At 42.9% G+C, this 17,869-nt stretch overlaps 2 protein-coding genes across 5 annotated transcripts in view; one reads left to right on the top strand and one right to left on the bottom strand.

Moving 5' to 3' along the window:
• GPAT3 (glycerol-3-phosphate acyltransferase 3) overlaps positions 1 to 11,033 on the bottom strand; it is a 58,904-nt gene extending 47,871 nt beyond the window's left edge. Inside the window, exons 1-3 of one of the 4 annotated variants that reach the window (XM_036906355.2) lie at positions 11,015 to 11,033; positions 7,890 to 8,180; positions 355 to 421 (exon numbers count right to left, since the gene is read on the bottom strand). In XM_036906355.2, the coding sequence (XP_036762250.1) occupies positions 355 to 421; positions 7,890 to 8,030 (208 nt within the window). In that variant the 5' untranslated portion in view covers positions 8,031 to 8,180; positions 11,015 to 11,033. The other 3 variants (XM_036906354.2, XM_036906353.2, XM_036906356.2) reach the window with 3 other exon arrangements.
• LOC130683963 (uncharacterized) lies at positions 8,029 to 9,911 on the top strand. The gene is made up of 3 exons (XM_057503250.1): positions 8,029 to 8,265; positions 8,307 to 8,657; positions 9,024 to 9,911. Exons 1-3 carry the CDS (start codon positions 8,029 to 8,031, stop codon positions 9,393 to 9,395), a joined length of 960 nt encoding a protein of 319 aa, XP_057359233.1. The 3' UTR covers positions 9,396 to 9,911.
• Positions 11,034 to 17,869: the final 6,836 nt, after the last annotated feature.

The raw sequence follows: 17,869 nt of genomic DNA, 5'->3' as shown, positions 1-17,869 counted from the left end.
AGAACCGTAAGTTAAAATAAGGTGCAAGGTGCTAATGAAACCTCAAAAGCTGGTTTAACCCCAAAGTAGTCTTAGTCTTCAAAAAAAACATTTACAACATCTTTAAAACTAGGGGTACCCACCTTTAAATGCATGCCTTTAGAAATACCCTGTAAGAACACATAAGCACTAAGCCTCTTTTACAGTAAAAACCCATTCAAAACAAAGGCAGCTGCAATTTTGCATAAAGGAAACAATTATGAACAATCCAAGACTTACAGAATGCACTGCTCTCTGCATATTTCAAGTTCAAACTGGGTAGATATAAATTTACCCAGTTTCAATATTTAAATCATAATAAAAAGGAAGACTTACCAACAGAAGCTGAGTTTTTAAGAACTGACTCCTTTGAGACTCCTTTTTCAATTCGTATTGTAGCCCACTGTTCAAAAATAAGAAGCATTAATTTAAACTGTTCTACAGACACAACGTCAAATATTTAAACCATGCTTATACAGAAGTTAAATTAAACATTAAGCCCTGGTGCTTTCTGAATTAAAGGGATACCCCAGTGCAGTGAACCCAGTACTGCCAGGTATACTCTTACATGACTTCCTGACAATACCCTAATAAAATGACAAAAAAATCATGTTAAGCTTACTTACACCCCTCACACACCTCTGGTACCCCAATAAATTACTCCTTGAGAAGTTCATGATATGTGTCAAGCCAGATCACAGGTTACAGCATCAAGATTGTCTGGGTTTGAAGTTACTTAATCCCTCTAGGCCTCAGTTTCTTCAGCTGTAAAATGAGGATGATGTATCCTATCCCATAAGGCTGCTATGATGCTTACGTGAGATTAACACATGTAAAGATACTGGGCCCAGAGAGTAACTATAATTTTCATAACAAATTAAACATTGAGGGGTAAGACACACTCAAAGAGGACTGATTGGGTGCATCAGAAATTAGCTTGCAGATGGAGACAGTGTGACACTTGGAAAGCTGGAAAAAAATCAGTAAATTCACTAACTGTAGAGCTCACCTGCCCATCTGGCCACTTACCTCTAATAAGATGCACAGGGAAAGGGTTATGATTATGAGGAATCACAGGTTGAAGAGAATTTAAGAACAGGAAAAAATCAACTCCCATTTGTTCTGAATGTACATAGGAGCATAAAGAAATATATAGGATGTGATTTGTCATTTTCTTTCTATACTTTTTTATGCCTTTCCAAAATTATCTACTATTAACATCATAGTTCAAAACCTATAAGTTAACTTTGTTGACAGCATTCCAGGAAATCCCAATGGCTATTTTTCTAGTTTAGAAAAGGAGCAATTAAACTAAAGTATTATTTAGATGATCGCAATTCCAGAAGCTGACAGTGTCTAAATTCACTGATTTAGGGAGGAGAGGGAAGGTGCAAAATAAGAGGTAAAAGTCATGGTAATAATTTTGACTAGGACTTAAGCACCCTTGAAAGGGCAAAAAGATAGAGTTTATTGACTATGTCAGACAAAAACCTCAGTTATTCCTCTGGTCAGAGGGCTTAAAACAGAGAAGTTAAAATTTTTTTTTTCAAATAAATAAGAAAGTAACTGATACAAAATAAGTGACCTAAAACATGTACATGAACGTCAAGGAATAAGGCATGATCTGATTGCGTCAGGACCCCTGCACGAGATCCCAAGGAGCCAAAGAGGAACATGCCATTTACACTTACAGAAAGGCCAATAAATAGAGGCCTAATCTTCCAGGTGTCAAGTGGCAAGTCACAGATAATAATAAGACTCAATCTTAATCTGGTTGCATCCTTTTCTTTTCCTTGCTGATTGAGGAGAGCTGTTCTCAAACTCCAGACTTAGGCCTCCCATCTGCTCTCAACAGAGGGAAAGGTTTATTTCCATGGTTTTTCACTTTAAAATCTATTATCATGTGTAAGTAGACCAAAGATATTATTAAAATAAAATTTTATAAATAACCATTGATATCTTGGAATTCACTTTTTTATTGTAACTATATGATTTTATATTTTATATAAATGATAATTACCATAGACTGGGATAATTATTCCATGCTCATATCATGGAAAATATTGATATTTTGTGGCTGTGATGGGCTGAATTGTGTCCCCTCCAAAATTCACATAATTCACATGTTGAAGCCCTAAACTAGCACCCTGCCACACCCTGTACCTCAGAATGTGACCGTATTTGTATAGAACCTGTTAAAAAGGGTTTAATTTTGACAAAGTTAAAATGAGAGCCTTAGAGTAGCTCCTAATCCATCTGCCTGGTGTCCTTATAACAGTTAATTTGGACACACATAGGGCTGCCAGGGATGCGCACGCACAGAGGAACCGCCTTGTGCAGACACAGAGAAAAGGCAGCCAAATGCAAGCCAATGAAAGAGGCCTCGGAAGAAACCAAACCTGCCGACATCTTGATCTTGGACTTTTAGCCTCCAAAACTGAGAGAAATAAACTTCTAAGCCACCTAGTCTGTGGTACTTGTTACAGCAGCTCCAGCACCCTAACACGGGGGCATTCTTCAGGTACCACGCTGGGGCACGAAGAGCACCATGCTCTGTCGCCAGACAAGTATCAGAATGAATAACACCTCCGAAACGATAACTCTAAAGGTCTGTCCTACAAAAGGCACTTAGTGTTCAAGACTAGCAAACGCTAAGGTTGGAGAAATCATTTAATCAAAGGGAATTTGTACTGGAAAACCATTTTCCTCTTTGGGCTTACTTCCCAGAGTGAAAAGTGCCGGTGCTTTGCAGCCAGACAGATGTACACGTGAATTGCAGTTCTGCCACTTCCCAGCTAATCATCACAGACAAAAGATTTCAACCTCTTGGGGCCTCAATTTCATCATCTCTAAACCAAAGACAATACCAAGGGTGTTTGTAAAGATTAAGGTAGATAATCTATCCAAAGACTACCACACACAATAGGCTAAGAAGTAAAATGACAAGTGTTAGCTTCCTCCTCCCTCTATGTACCCTACACTTTATTTAGGTTCCAAAATGATCAGTTTTTTCCAAACCATCAGTGCATCTCCCAATAAATAGCAATTTCTCTTTTACTATACCAGCTTCCTTAGCTAATCAGGTTAAGTTCAAATGCAGAGGTAGAATTTCTCTTTAGAGGTTTTAAATCTTCTCCAGAGGCATCTCAGAACAAAGGCACCATGGAAGATACATGCCTATCCACAAGGTGACCCTTGAGTACAAGAGTGGCTCGCAACAATCCCCAGTACTGCTCCCCATCCCACTCCCTCCTGCGGGGAGAAGCTGAAAAACACTTTCAGGCAGCTTCTCACTCCACTTAATGTCAAATTCCTCTTGGAAAGGAAAAAGTAGCTGTCTCCACTGCACCAAAATGAATTAAAGGGTTAAGTCTTTTGAAAGCTTAGGTCAAAAGCTTACAGAATTGTGACATCATCTCCTAGACAATTACAATTTTCAGCTTTCACACTACTAAGACAGTTAAGAATGGACTATAGAGAGTAACAGAACAAAAAAAATGTGTAAAATTATAAAACAGTTCAAAATACTAGGCTTACTCCAACAACAGCAGGTCACCATCTGTAGTGTAATAAAACAATTTCTCGACAGAGGCTGTCGTCTTGGCAGAGTACGAACTCAGGCTCGTAGATGCAAACTAAAATCCTGCCTCTGCTGCTGACAGCTGTATGCCCCTGCCCCGGTATTACCTCTCTGGACCTCCATTCCCCAGTCCATCAGTGGGACCCATAACAGACCCCATCTCAGAAAGTTGCTGTGGAATTAAATGAGGTAAAAAGCCCTTTGCCTTGGTAGCGTTCCTTCCTTTGCTAGTATTTTCTATCATAAACAGCCACGGCCTTCTAGGACATTTATTGTGTTTCCAACACCAGGGATAATACATCTGAGTATTATACTAACAGAGATGGTATTACCATCTGAAAAGTATTGGCATGCCTTTATTTAAAAAATGGGAAATTAATTGGTGGATGGAGGAGAGGGTACAGAGAAAGAAAAATAATTAAAAAGGACTGGTCTGTGAACCCATCAAAGATCTGAAGGTAGGTTAAATCTTAGCCACACAGGAGCAAACAACACAAAAAAACAAGACCAAAGAGTATCCCAGTTCAAATCCCACCAAGATCTGAGCACCTGCTATGTAGGTACCAAGTGCTCTCATTGGCCTCTCTTCATCTAATCCACACAATAACTCTGTGAGGCATATTCCTGCATATGCAAGTGGGCACTGAGGATGAGATATTGAGTCACCTGCCCAACGTTACAAGGCCAGAGATTTGGAGGAAACTGTTCATGCTTCCAGCTTATTCCTCAAAAGTTGAGGGGGGGAAAAAGGCCATTAACATTTACTACCTGTCCATTGCCTGTATTATCTGGTTAAATTAGATTATTCCCTATCTTCTTTTTCTCTATTAACCCTATATTATCTTCCCATTCTTTATTTCCCTCTAATCATGAGCCTAGGCCAACAAATAGCAGTCCTTCACCATGCTGACCCCCACCAATTCTTATAGTTGAGAACAGCATTTTTCACCCTTTAATCTATGTTTGTTAAACATAAAATTTCACACACACCCTCTCAGAGGTTGTTACAGACACCTGACTATCCGATGGATTACTATCTACACACCCCCAGACAAAAGTTTTACTTTTCATAGTTTGCATTCCTAAAACAATTTTACCAGTATAAAGTTAGAGTATTGCCAATGTTTTCTCCTTAGAAATTATCATATACCCCTTGACAATCACTGGTTTAGAGAAAGAAAGAAACTACCTAACCAGTTGAAATAGTTCTGTCTTTGAAGTTTGAGTTTAGTCTTTGAAGTAATATTTGATTCTTCCTCCTCTGCTCTCATGTTTTGAAAGTTCTGTTGTTTCTACTTGGGAGATACTTCAATTTTGGACCCTTCGTATTGACTGCACACTCTGAACTTGGTCACACTATACTGTGAATTTCCTACCTGCTTCCTACTGTTAGATCTTCTTCAGAATACTCTCTCCATAGCAGATGATCCTCTCCAGCTGATGTTCACTTTTTGAGAGCTCTGAAATGATTGAATTGTTCTCCCACACAGCAATGTCTTTTGGGATTTATACCCCAAGTGAGAGTGCGGTGATGGTAAGTTATATTCACTGGCTTCCAGCTGCTGACTCCTGTATGTCTTGCTTTAGTAATTCAAGGTACAGCTGAAGAGATGTCAATGAGAGAGGCCTGCTACTTGGCTGTCAGTCTGGCAAATAACTACTATACTTTGAAGAGATACATCCAGTCCAGGATCTGGCCTTCAGTTTGGCAGGGCCTCAGGTTTTAATTTTTGTCCATCTAGAGTTGAAGAGACTGTCAGAGATGTACTTCTTGTTAATCAAACTCTCAGTGTTCTAACTGTAGTGGGAGACAGACCACTTAGATAGGAAACCAGGTAGATGGCAGCATAAGGAACTACCCTTTTTTGCTAAGACCAATCATTAGGTAAGAGAGCTACTCAGCGAATGTGGAATTAGAAGCGGTTCAGTACAGTGGATTGCTTTTCCCAACTATAGGGATATTTCCTTTAAAAACTCTACTCGTTGTTTAGTATTAGAACACCTTTAGTTTTAGGGACAACTATCTGCCTTTTGGCAGGTTCCATTGAAGGCCTGTGGACAGGCCTTCAATCATCACCTAACGGAAGTAGCTGTGAAACATCTAACACTGGTCTAGCTGAAAGATGAAAAGCCGTGGGTTGCCACTTCCCTCTCCTGTGTCTAAACCAGATACCGCTACAGGATCACAGTTCTTCCCTGATGATCCCAGCTGCTCCCAAACACAGGGCGCTCCAGGCAGCTACAGCCAACACGTCAGAGCTGGCTCACCAAATGAACCGCTTCTAATTCCACATTCGCTGAGTAGCTGTCTTACCTAATGATTGGTCTTAGCAAAAAAGGGTAGTTCCTTATGCTGCCATCTACCTGGTTTCCTATCTAAGTGGTCTGTCTCCCACTACAATTAGAACACTGAGAGTTTGATTAACAAGAAGTACATCTCTGACAGTCTCTTCAACTCTAGATGGACAAAAATTAAAACCTGAGGCCCTGCCAAACTGAAGGCCAGATCCTGGACTGGATGTATCTCTTCAAAGTATAGTAGTTATTTGCCAGACTGACAGCCAAGTAGCAGGCCTCTCTCACTGACATCTCTTCAGCTGTACCTTGAATTACTAAAGCAAGACATACAGGAGTCAGCAGCTGGAAGCCAGTGAATATAACTTACCATCACCGCACTCTCACTTGGGGTATAAATCCCAAAAGACATTGCTGTGTGGGAGAACAATTCAATCATTTCAGAGCTCTCAAAAAGTGAACATCAGCTGGAGAGGATCATCTGCTATGGAGAGAGTATTCTGAAGAAGATCTAACAGTAGGAAGCAGGTAGGAAATTCACAGTATAGTGTGACCAAGTTCAGAGTGTGCAGTCAATACGAAGGGTCCAAAATTGAAGTATCTCCCAAGTAGAAACAACAGAACTTTCAAAACATGAGAGCAGAGGAGGAAGAATCAAATATTACTTCAAAGACTAAACAAAAAAAAAAAAAAACCACAAACAGAAAGTGCAACAAAAATCTGGGGTAAAACAGGAGATTGACAGATAAAAGAGATTGGCAGGTGATCAGCAGGTTAGAGACATGTATCTTGGAGCCACCCTACTAGCTGAGAGAGAAGAGCAGACAGAGCCAAGCCCTGGGGGCAGACAGAAAATAAGGGCAGAAAAATGAGAACTATATTAATAGGTACTGTAGAAGTTACAGAAACCAAGATGCTAGAATCTAAATAATAATATTATTCTTTTAATAGCACCTAACATGTACAAACACCCTTTTAAAATGCTTGACATTTTAATTCACTTAACCAACCATCTGGAAATAGGTATTACTGTTACTCCTCCTTTATAGATAAGGAAAATGAGGCACAAGAAAAGGTGACTGCCCTAAAGGCACATCTTGAGGAGCAGACCCGGGGTTTTGGTACCAAATCTTAGCCAGTCTGTACTCTAACCACTTAGCTACAGTCCCTCTCCTAAGACTCCTGTCTCCTCTTAATTGGCGCAAACCACTGACCTTCTCTAAGTCTCAGGTTCCTTACCTGTAAAAGGTGCGATAACACTTGTGCTCCCTACCTTCCAAGGCTTTGGGAAGCATCTGATGAGGGAAGCATCTAATTTAATAAAGCCCTGTGTAAAGGTAAGCTGTAGCTGCTCCCTATCGGACCCACTTCCATCTAACACCTTTCTTTGCAAAATTTGGAAACAGTAGTATAGGGGGCTCTGAGGGCAAAGAATGTAGATTTTCAATGACATTTCAAATGCCACTGGTTAGATAAAATGTCCATGACTCCCTTAAAATATAATCTGATTTCTTTCTACCTTCCAGCAATTTGTTTCTTATCTTGAGCATAAACCAGATGCCTTTCTGAAGGACAGGATGCCTTAGTACATGAAAGGACCTCTGAACCTGGGGCTGTAAAAACTAAACAGACTGAAGTGACAGCTGCACTGCACAGTGGGCATAAAGATGCCGAGGATATAAAAGGCGGTTACATCGTTATTCTAACTGGTAAAAATACTAACAGAGCAGGGGGTGGTTCTGCCTTCAACCAGAGGAACAGGGTGGTCCCGGGTTCTCAGCCCGGATCCCTCCAACTCTGCAGGGGTAGCCACGATGCTGTCTTCGCGCTCCTGCGGAGAACAAACTGCAATGCACACCCCTCCTGACCACTGACCTTCGGAACTGGCCCCCTCGTGTTAGCTCGGCCCCCACAGCTCTCCCCCAGCCACCTCCGCCCCAGCTTCTCCCTAAAGCCCTCTGAGTCGCAGGGGCGTCACATCCCTCCTGTCACTCACCTCTAAAGTTTTCACCAAGATCTTCATGTAGACCTCGGAGATGCCCAAAGACACCCCGAAGGCCGAAGGCAGGAGGATGAAGCCAAGCACGAGCGTCAGCCAAGTGGAAAGGATCTTCCCGGCCAGCTCTGCGCCCTCCATGGCTCGGCGCACCCTTTCGGAAGAGGTCCACGAAGGAGATCCGAGCGCGACAGCTGTTCCTCTCCCCAGGCAGTTGGGCGGCCGCTCTGGGAGCAGAGCAGCGCAGCCCGGCTCCGCAGAATCAGCGCCGCCGCCTCCCGGCGCTCACGTCTGCAGGGAAAAGAAGGAAGGAAAAAACTTACAGAACGGCAGCAATTTCCTTCCTTCCTTTTCGGGCTCCTCCTCGCCCGGGCCGGTTAACTCCCTCTGCGCCGGAGGCCCAGGCCCGCGCCATAGCCTCCCCAGCCGCGTGCGCAGACCTGGAAGCGCCGGCCAGAGGACGCGACTGGAGGTGAGCGAAGTGACACAGCGGCGCGCGTAGGGCCGCGAGCGCAGCCGGGAACGCGCCCCACCCTTGTGCCTGATTTCCTCCCGGTGGCGCTTGCGACAGCTCAGCGGCTGACGCACGAAGGCCCTCCCGCAGCGAGGATTCCCGCGGCAGCACCGCCCCGCCGCACTCCGGCGGCCGGAGGGATTGGCGCCGGGCCGAGGACTGCGCTGGTGACGGGCTGCGCTCGGCCGCCCGGCGCCCTGTTTCTGCTTCTGCCCTCGCCGCACGTCCTCCGCCACCCCTCGCGGAGCTTCCAGGTGGGAACTGCCCCGAGAGCGCCGCAGCCCCCGGGGCCGTCTCCCTTCTTCTCCGCGCCCCGCCTCCCTCGCCACTCTCGGCAAAGGGCTTTTAGGGAGCAGAGTTGTCATCTGCAAAATGTTAGCATTTTCTTCACCCCCAGAATGAACTGTTGACGTGTCCCGGACGCTTGGAAAAGGTCTTGTTTTGTGGGTGTAAAACGACCTTTTGAAAGGCTTTCAATGAGAGAGAAATGTACCGAGCGCTGCTGAGCTGCGGTTTGCGCGGCTTCCAGGTCTCCCCCTCCCTCCCCTTCGGAGCTCTGGGGCGATGTCTTACTCGTCGCCTCCTGAAAGCTCTCTCCTCACGTCGCCTACTTCGCTCAGCTGCCGTCTCCCTGGCACAGAAACAGTTCGGCTGCGGATCGCCCTCTTCCTAGGGGAAGATTCCAAACACAGCTCCCGTACCCAACACTTCCAAAGAACAGAAGCTGCAGAAAAACGCCCGGCTGCTGCAAGCTGAAGCGTCCTGGGCACTCAGTGCCCCACTCTGCCTTGCTGGCCCTTGTAAGAGCAATGACGGGCAAAATCCTGTATGTGTATTTGCTCCACTGCAGTTCATGTCTCTTAGAAAATCAGACTGCCCAATGTTTCCAAATCGTCACTGAATGGGGACCAAAATCTCACACAGGTTTCTTTCAGGTTATTTCAAGCTGGAAAAACTGGGAGGGCCAGAAAACTGAACTGAAACAGTATTGACAGCAAATACTGCAAAGAGAGCTCTGCCCCTGCCCCAGGTGTGGAGGGAGTGGGGAATGGAAGGGAAGAGAGAAACCCCACTGCAAATAATGTAAATGTTTGTCCTCTCTGTGCATCTAGCCAGGTAGGTGTCACAAGCTGCCTCCCCCACAAGAAAGGGGAAAAAAATATAACTTGTTCGTAAAAACCAGGTTATGAATGAAGACGTTTCAGGTTCTTGGTTTCTCAAAATTAAACCCCTCTATGGTCTGCAGTTTACAAAACGAGGAAAATACAATTGCCAAAATCTGTCCAAAATCCTTGCTGAAAACAGAGATATATTTTGCACAAAACCTCAAAGATTATATTGGCTCTTACCCTTCTTTTATTTTGAGCAATTCATTTAGTCCTTCTGTACTTCAGCTTTCTCATCAATAAAACAGATTCTTTTTTTAAGGGGGAAAGTGATTATGAGTTGAAAGTGCTTTGTTACAACAAAGCAGTGATCAGAAAGCAGCTTGGTGCAAGTGCAAAAGCCCTCCGAGGAGCAAGATAGGCTCACCTTTGCAACTGAAGGAGGGAAGGAGAAGGAAGAAATGAAATGGCAGATGGTCCCACTGCTCTCTGCCAGTTTCTCCCTTTCACTCACCCTGCCTCCAGCCTCTCCTGTACCCCATGAGGATCTTTCAGTTAAATTTTGGGATAGAATCCTCCCCCACTTCCTGCAGTTAGGACTCCTTTCACTTGCTGTGTTAGTTTCCAAGGGCTACTTTAACAAAGTAGCACAGACTTAGTGGCTTAAAACAACAGAAATTTATTCTTTCAGTTCTGGAGGCCAGAAATCTGAAATCCAGATGCAGGACCAAGCTCCCTCCAAAGCTCCTGGGGAGAGCCTTTCCTCGCTTATTCAGCTTCTGATGACTCCCAGTATTCCTTGGCTTGCGGAAGCCTAAATCCAGTCTCTGCCTCTGTCTTGGTATGTCTCTTCTTCCCAACCAAAATAGAAGAGCCGTGTTTCTTTCCCAAGCAAATAGAAGACCTTATATGAGGACTCTGTATCATTTACATCCTTATACCCCTGTTTTGACAGCAATCGTGCATAATGTGTCAGAGAAGTTTAAGCTAAAAAGCTTGGAGCACAGGTCAATACTCTCATGAATAGATGCCTATGGAAAATAAGATGCCATAGCTAGAAGCAAATGATGAATATTGATTCAATTTAAGAGGTAGGGTAGAACTGAGAAATCTGGTAGTGAGGCAGATTGGTGAAGAATTTTATTAAATGGACACGTTTTACATTTTATCTCCAGTCTCTGAAAAAGACCTCTCTTTTCCCTGATTTCACACCTTTCTTGGACATTCATCATATTCTGTCTTGATTTGTGTATGTGCTTTATTGTCCCACTGTAAATACCTTAATACCAGGAATTGTATCATTCATCTTTCATGCCCTGCCCATTATTTCACCCCTTCTCTACCTAAGAAAGCACAGGATTTTACTTCATGCTACACTACTGTTCAAAGCCAGCAGTGACTTTCCTGATGGCCATAAATTAAAGTTCAACTATCGAACATCTTAGGCTAGATCTTAAAGCACTCTAGTTTTAACTCCCATCACATTCCAACAAAGCGTTTCTTACCTGCCTGGTTTCTGCAGGGTTTCTTCTTCTCTGGGTCTCTGATCATGTCACAGTCCCTCCTGTCCCACCCACACCACTCTCCTGATCTCTCATTCAAATTCCTTACTTCACAGTTGAGGGATCCAACTTGGGGATCCTGCCAGCTGCTGAGTCTCTGCATTCCAATTATGCATTCCAGAACTGGGGAAATAACCGCAGATGGATTCAGGGACTCACTTGGCCCACTGTTAGATGAACCTGAGCTAAGATCCCCTTGTTCACCTGACCTCCATAAACTACTATTTTCACTGATAGATCAGAATGACATTTTGGGTCTCTCCAAGTTAGTATCAATTTAGAAACACTATCCAGTATTCCCTGAATAATCTGATGATTTCCCTTTCTTCAATGTATAGTCATCCTGGTAAATGGCCACATGTACCTTTGAGGTTAGACTGGGAGTTGGATTAACAGTATAAAACTTTGGCCCTCCTCAAGGAGACCCAGATTCCCTTTCTTTGTGTGACTCTGGGTCTATAAACTGGCTCAAGTTTGGGAATTAATTGAGAGATCATGACTAGCTGTTTTGTGATTCAAGTTAATACTTCTGTTGACTAATCCTAGATCTCTTCCACTTACACAGAATACAAATGAGAATTTAGTAGATTGACCATCTACTTCTATCCATCAAGTAGTCAACACCACAGGTTTCTTTGAATCAGGTTATTATGACTGCTACCTGACTCCCTCTGCTGTCCATTACAATCATCACAGCCACCGCCTTTGGCTGTCAAATGCAGCCACTTGGGCCCTGCCTTACTGGATTCCATTATCCCCATTGCATTTAGGGATCCCAGTTCAATGGTAGCAATTCCCATTGTAAATTCTGACTTACAGAGAAGAGCAACCACAGAGCTCTTCAAGCATCCTGGGGCTCCCTTCACAAATATATTTCTCACAGTCGAGGTAAAAGTATGTCATTGGACCTTCCCAGGGTGAGTGATCAGGTCGTACATGATAAATCTACTCTAAGATCCCAATCTCCCTAAGCCTTTGGCTACTATCCTCTAAAGCATACAAAGGCAGTCCTAGTGTTTTCACCTATTTAGCATAGACCACCTTGGGTCCATGTTTCAGACTGCAAGTTAAACTGTTAAGAGTCCTCTCTAACCCCTAAGCTAAAATACCAAACCTGCAATTTCTGCTTAGTGGGCACATCTCCATAAATTTCACCTGATCCAAGTTTCCATTCCTTCCAACATTCTCCCACACTGTTAATGTCCATTCCCACACATACTCCCCTATTTCTGCCTGTGTAAATGGGGAAAGTCATGCACTTCTTTGGGGGCACAGCACACCTACTCAGGGTCACACTTTGTGCAGTGCTTTCTGTGGCCTGCTGGGACTTGAGCTTAGTGACAGGTCTAGAGGCAGAGAGAGATTAAGGCAGGTTCCGAGGCACATCAGCAACATCTTGAAAGGCAAGTGCCTCAGAGGAGCCTTACAGGTTCTTCAGGCAAAGGAGGGCCAATTTCTAGAGGCAGAAGTAGAAAGCTCCATCCCCAACTCAGCAGAATGTCCTCGGCTTCATGAAGATCTGCCCACATAGCCCCATGCCAGTTTTCAGGATCCTGTTCCTTTCTGATCAATGCCTTCATCTTTACGTTATACACTGGCTGCTCACAGGATGGGACTGTGAGTTCAGTTTTCAACAATCCTGGCCCATGACTACAGAAGTCAAGGGTTTCTTTGGGGGCAGATATAGAAGCTTTCAGGTCACTTCTTTGGAACTTGACCTAAGAATTTGAAGTGCTGAGCTCACTTTTCTATCCCTACTCAGGAGTACAGTTGGAGCAATCAGCCAGCCTCCTTAGTTTAACTAAAATGTTCTGAAATAGCAAATACACAGTCACCCAGAACCTTGCCTTCTACTGATATTGATGAGGAGCCTCCAAGGGATAATTTGTGTATCTCTTATCCTATCATGTCATGAACTACAAATGCCCTCGTTACCCCGAAAACAGAGGTAGTAGTGCCTTTAAATCTAACCAGATTAGAAAATCAACTCCAGAAAACTCATCCTTACAATTCTGTTCTTCTATAAGCCCTTCTGCTACCAAAATAGAGTTAAACCAGGGAAGCAAACAGTGGGAGATATATATTAAGAGATATACTACAAGGAATCACTTATGCTTTGTGGGGGCTGGCCAGGCAAGTCTGAAACCCACAGGACAGGATGTCAGGAAGGGCAGGCTGCACATCTCAGGCACGAGAAGCTGCTGTCCACAGATGGAGCTTTTTCAGAAAAGCCTCAGCTCTGCTTGTAAGGCGTTTGAACTGTTCCACTTGGGCCCACCATATTATCCAGGATAAGCTCCCTTACTTAAAGTCAAGTAACTACATACTTTAATCACATGTAAAGCAATTTCACAGCAACACCTAGATGAATGTTTGAGAAACCCAGGACTGTAGGCTTTCCAGGTGCATGCATCAAAATGACCATTAGACACATGTGAGAGAGAATGAAGGCAAAAAGGGAAAACAGCATCTTAATATTACTATAAAAATAGTGTAACTTCACACACCCCTTGAAAGGGTGTCAGGCCACTTCAGGAGTCCCTAGACTGTACTTTGAGAACTACTGCTCTACATAAAATTATTTCTCCAACTGAAAAACAACAGTGCATGGGGGACATTATTTACAGTAGAGTTGCCTCATACCTCATGCCTAACTATGTGAGTTAAATTATATAACTAAAAAAATGAAAAGAGCAAAGACGATATAGTGGCCATTCCACTCAGGGAGCTCTTTGAGACAGGGAATACAAGTCTGTTTTTCCTTCTAAAGAGCTCAGTTCCTGAAGCAGGTGGAGGGTGTCTCTCAAAGTCCCTCCTGAGTGTGATTCTATTGTGTAAAACTAGACTGCATATTTTCAAACTGCTTAGCCCTAAAATCCAGGCACTACGTCATCTGGGCTCAGTCCAAGAAGCAATGAATCTATTCCGGTATTAGAGGAAAACTGCCTGGTGAGAGGTCTCCATGATGGAGCATTCCTAAAGACCTTTTCAAAGGATGATTTTGACACCCCCAATCTTTTCTTTTTGGGTGGGCTTAGAACAGAACTCTCAGATATAGGTTGTGACCCCACTAATTCTAATCAACAGTCTGATTGGGGACCACTATTACAGGACCAAATATCTGAATCTACTACATCAAATCTTCAAAAGTGGTATGAGAACTAGACGTGAAATTTTTCATCCCAGGGCAAACTGTTATGAATAGTGATATACTCAATGTACACTTGCCAAATTGGACAGAATGTCCCAAATGGGCAAGAATGCAGCTTCCAGGAGTGTACACAGCGGGAAGAGAAGCCTCTGGCCAGAAAGTCTAGGCCTGCCTCTTCCCAATCCATTTATTCACTGATTATATATAAATCAGCAGTCAGAAACTAGAGGGCCTTTGCAAGGGCCCATCCAATGTTTTTTAGAAAATTTGAATTGCTTACTGATATACTAAAATATGTACTAACATTAGAATGTCTGGATTTTCCTGGACTCAGCCAGCACTGTGCTTGCTCCATGCAGGACGTAACCTCTCCAGTGTACTCTGTCTCCACGCTGCTCGTGGTCTTTTCCTATCACCATGGCACTGATGTATTTCTTGCAGTACAACAGAGTTAAGAAGAAAATGACACGTACTTTGTACCAAAGTACTTACACCAGAAATTTCTCAACCCCAGCCTGTTTCTTCATTTTCATTACTTGCTCAGCCTCTTTTAGTTGTTTTTTTAATTTGAATGTAGATAGCCCCATTGAATCCGAATTTCTTCCACCAGAAGTTTGATTATCTCATCACTACCAAAACTTCAGATTGTCAGTATTCCTAAGAGCTGGATCCCACAAAGAAATGTTTTCTTTTTCTTTTTTCTTTCTTTCTTTCTTTCCTTGTTCCCTCCTCCCCTCCTTCCTTCCTTCCTCCCTCCCTCCCTCCCTTCTTTCCTTCCTTTCTTTCTTTCCTCCTTTCTTCCTTTCTTCCTTTTTTTTTCTTTTTTCTTTTTAGAAAGAGCCCAGTGTCCCCAAGATAATAATAAGACCAAAGATGTCCCCATACAGTTCACCACCTCTAAGGAACAGGAGTGAGATAATGACAGAGGAGAATAAAATTGGAGGGTAGTGAAACGCCGGCAAATGTTTCCATTAAGAAACCTCTCACTTGGGGAGGGTCTTCCTCAAGCAGTTGTAATCACTTTATTCCCAGTAATACCCACTTTGACATAATTTATCAACCTTCCCAAAATATTTCTCTAATTTTGGAAGAATCATTACATTATTATCATAACCACTAAAATCTTTAACAGATTTTTTTAATTGAGTTCATATTTGAAGTTCCTGGTTAATAGCAACATTTTGCTCTGAGGCTGATACTGTATCTAGCTTTCTGACTTTACCTGAGAGTGGGTAAAGTCCTCATCTCACTGGCTAAAGTATTGCACCGTATTTATACACTTCCACACACACATACATGTATGTAGATGGGTCTTGGTGATTTGGTGGTTCCAGTCATGGTTTTGGGATTTAAATTATCTAATGGTATAATCAATCACACACCAAAATTCATTCATGAATGGAAAATTTGTCATAGAGATTGATTTTCTCTCTTCTGTCCTTAAAATAGTCACACTTCAGGGAAAATAAAAAACTTTTAAAAATAAAAATTTTTAAGAACTGAATGCAGGTCCGAATTAGATATGTGGACATCTGGTAATAAATGGAAACTGGCATTTTTAAATATTATTTAGGGGCATGCTTTCTCTTCACTAAAGCAGAATAAAAAGAAGTAGATTAATAATTAAAGAGTCAAATTTATCCCATGATTAGTCTGGGAGTCTCTCATTCTACAAGTTCATAAGTTAAAAACCTTTTCAAATCGTAAGAGTTGCCTTTATTTAGTAGATTGCTGTTGCCACCCTGTAATATACAGTGCTAAAGTTCACTTCTACATTTTGTGCAGAGAACGACTAGCTGACAACAATTAAAAAGAAAACAACCTGCTGATTAATTAGTAGCTTCAATGTACTCTGAACTCTGTTAAAGATAAAATTTTTTCAATCACCATAATGACTGTTACAACACATTCCTGTTACTTGTAGCGCTCCACCGATTACTCTTTATTTGTCCACTCCTGGTATCTCCTGCCTGGAGTCTTGAGGAAAAACATTCCCCTCACCAAACCAGAGTTTAGAGCAAAGTTCCAAACAGTGGTGCCAAGTGTATACTTTATTTCCACTCTTATTTTTGTTATTATAACCAACAAAACTTTTTTCTTTGACATACACTTAAATCCATCAGGCATTGTTCTCACTAGAAGACTAACATTTCAGTCAGGACCTCAATATACATGCACAGAAAGCTGATATACCACCCTGTCCACGAGTGAACAGGGACGAGTAGGCAATCACCTCCCCAGCACTTCTCAAAATGGAGTCCCTGGAACCACGGGGGGACACAAACACATATTCTTGGGGGTCCACATGTCCTCTGTGAGAGAGTAGTGGTCATCAACTTTTTAAATTCAGTATTCTCAAATTAGAGTAGACACATATCATCCTAGAAATCTGAGAATTCTCTGGTCTGTGCACCCCAGGAAGATGGTGATATGGTTCTGATCTGATGAACTTTAAGCTAGAGGAAATGTTCTTTGGAACCAGGAAAATCCCAGCCTATGAGTCTGTTATTAAAGACTTTAAAAAGCAAATGGTTCACCTACACATATCTGTTTAATTAAGTAAGGAGGCTCTCAGCTTGCTTACTATTGACTGAAGTCTCAACCTCTTAGATTTTCCTATGAACCTGCCTTTATAAAAAAGTGTCTGGAGGGCATTTTCCTTGTGACTCCTACCTGGAAAATACCATGACCCAGCCAGTCCCACCAGCACACCTAAAGCCAAGGCTGTGCAAACAATTCCACAGCAGAGATTCTCCCAGTCCACCCAGCCATGAACCACCCTAACGAGGAAGGTTCCTCCTGAAAAATCCCTATAGGACAGATGGGTGAGGCGGAATACCAAAACGGGAGCCCGCCACTACCTTAGTGTGACCGTCTCCATTCGAAGTAGCTTAATGGCCCTTGGTTTTAAGATCAAAACTGATTTGGTCTAGCTTTTGCAGCCAGTTCATAATAATCAAATTCACAGGGGACTGAGCTATGAATGAGAATGCCAAGTGCCATGTGTAGTGCTATATGTATTTTTCTAGTAACCAGAACATCTTCAAAATATAGTGCCTCCTCCTTCATTGTGTCAAAGGGTTGGAAGGCCGAATTCACAATCAAAACAAATGAGAGGGAGAGAGCTGCACAGTGTCGAGGGTTGTTTTGTCCAGGCTAGGAGACTCCTGGAGCGGATCACTGTTGTGTGGCTCCAGGAGGAGGGGCCGCCATCCGTGCCTCTCCTGGGCAAGGAGACCACCCAGCCCCCGTGACACGACAGCCACCCACGACAGCCTCTCTGGTTTCTCTCTTTACTGACTCCACCTGGATCGCCTGCCATCCTTCCTTAAATGGGGTTCTTGATAGTCCATGACATCACAGGTTCCTCTCGTGTTAGTTATATTCTGGTCATTCTTCCGGGAAATTTACTCTAGTCACCTTCATGGCTGTTCCTTGCATCTCTTCAGCAACGCACTTGCCAGTTTTTTTCTGATGGCGTTTCCTTACTACAAATGACTCATTATGCATAGTTTCATCCCTTTGAATCATTTTTGGAAAAGTGAGAACAAGTAATCAAGAAAATAAATGATGAACAAAGAAATACATATATACATTATTTTCATTCTGAAAGGATGTTCTTTCCAAATTCTGGTGATCCAAGGAAG

This window comes from Manis pentadactyla, chromosome 5 (assembly GCF_030020395.1).
Source record: "Manis pentadactyla isolate mManPen7 chromosome 5, mManPen7.hap1, whole genome shotgun sequence".
NCBI classification, from domain to species: domain Eukaryota; kingdom Metazoa; phylum Chordata; class Mammalia; order Pholidota; family Manidae; genus Manis; species Manis pentadactyla.
This window is presented reverse-complemented; position numbering and strand designations above follow the sequence as displayed.

Coding starts and splice junctions, on each gene's coding strand:
- LOC130683963 (XM_057503250.1), top strand. CDS start 8,029: ATGGCTCGGCGCACCCTTTCGGAAGAGGTCCACGAAGGAGATCCGAGC. Junction 8,266..8,306: donor GCTCCTCCTCGCCCGGGCCG/GTTAACTCCCTC, acceptor CCCGCGCCATAG/CCTCCCCAGCCGCGTGCGCA. Junction 8,658..9,023: donor ACCCCTCGCGGAGCTTCCAG/GTGGGAACTGCC, acceptor TACTTCGCTCAG/CTGCCGTCTCCCTGGCACAG.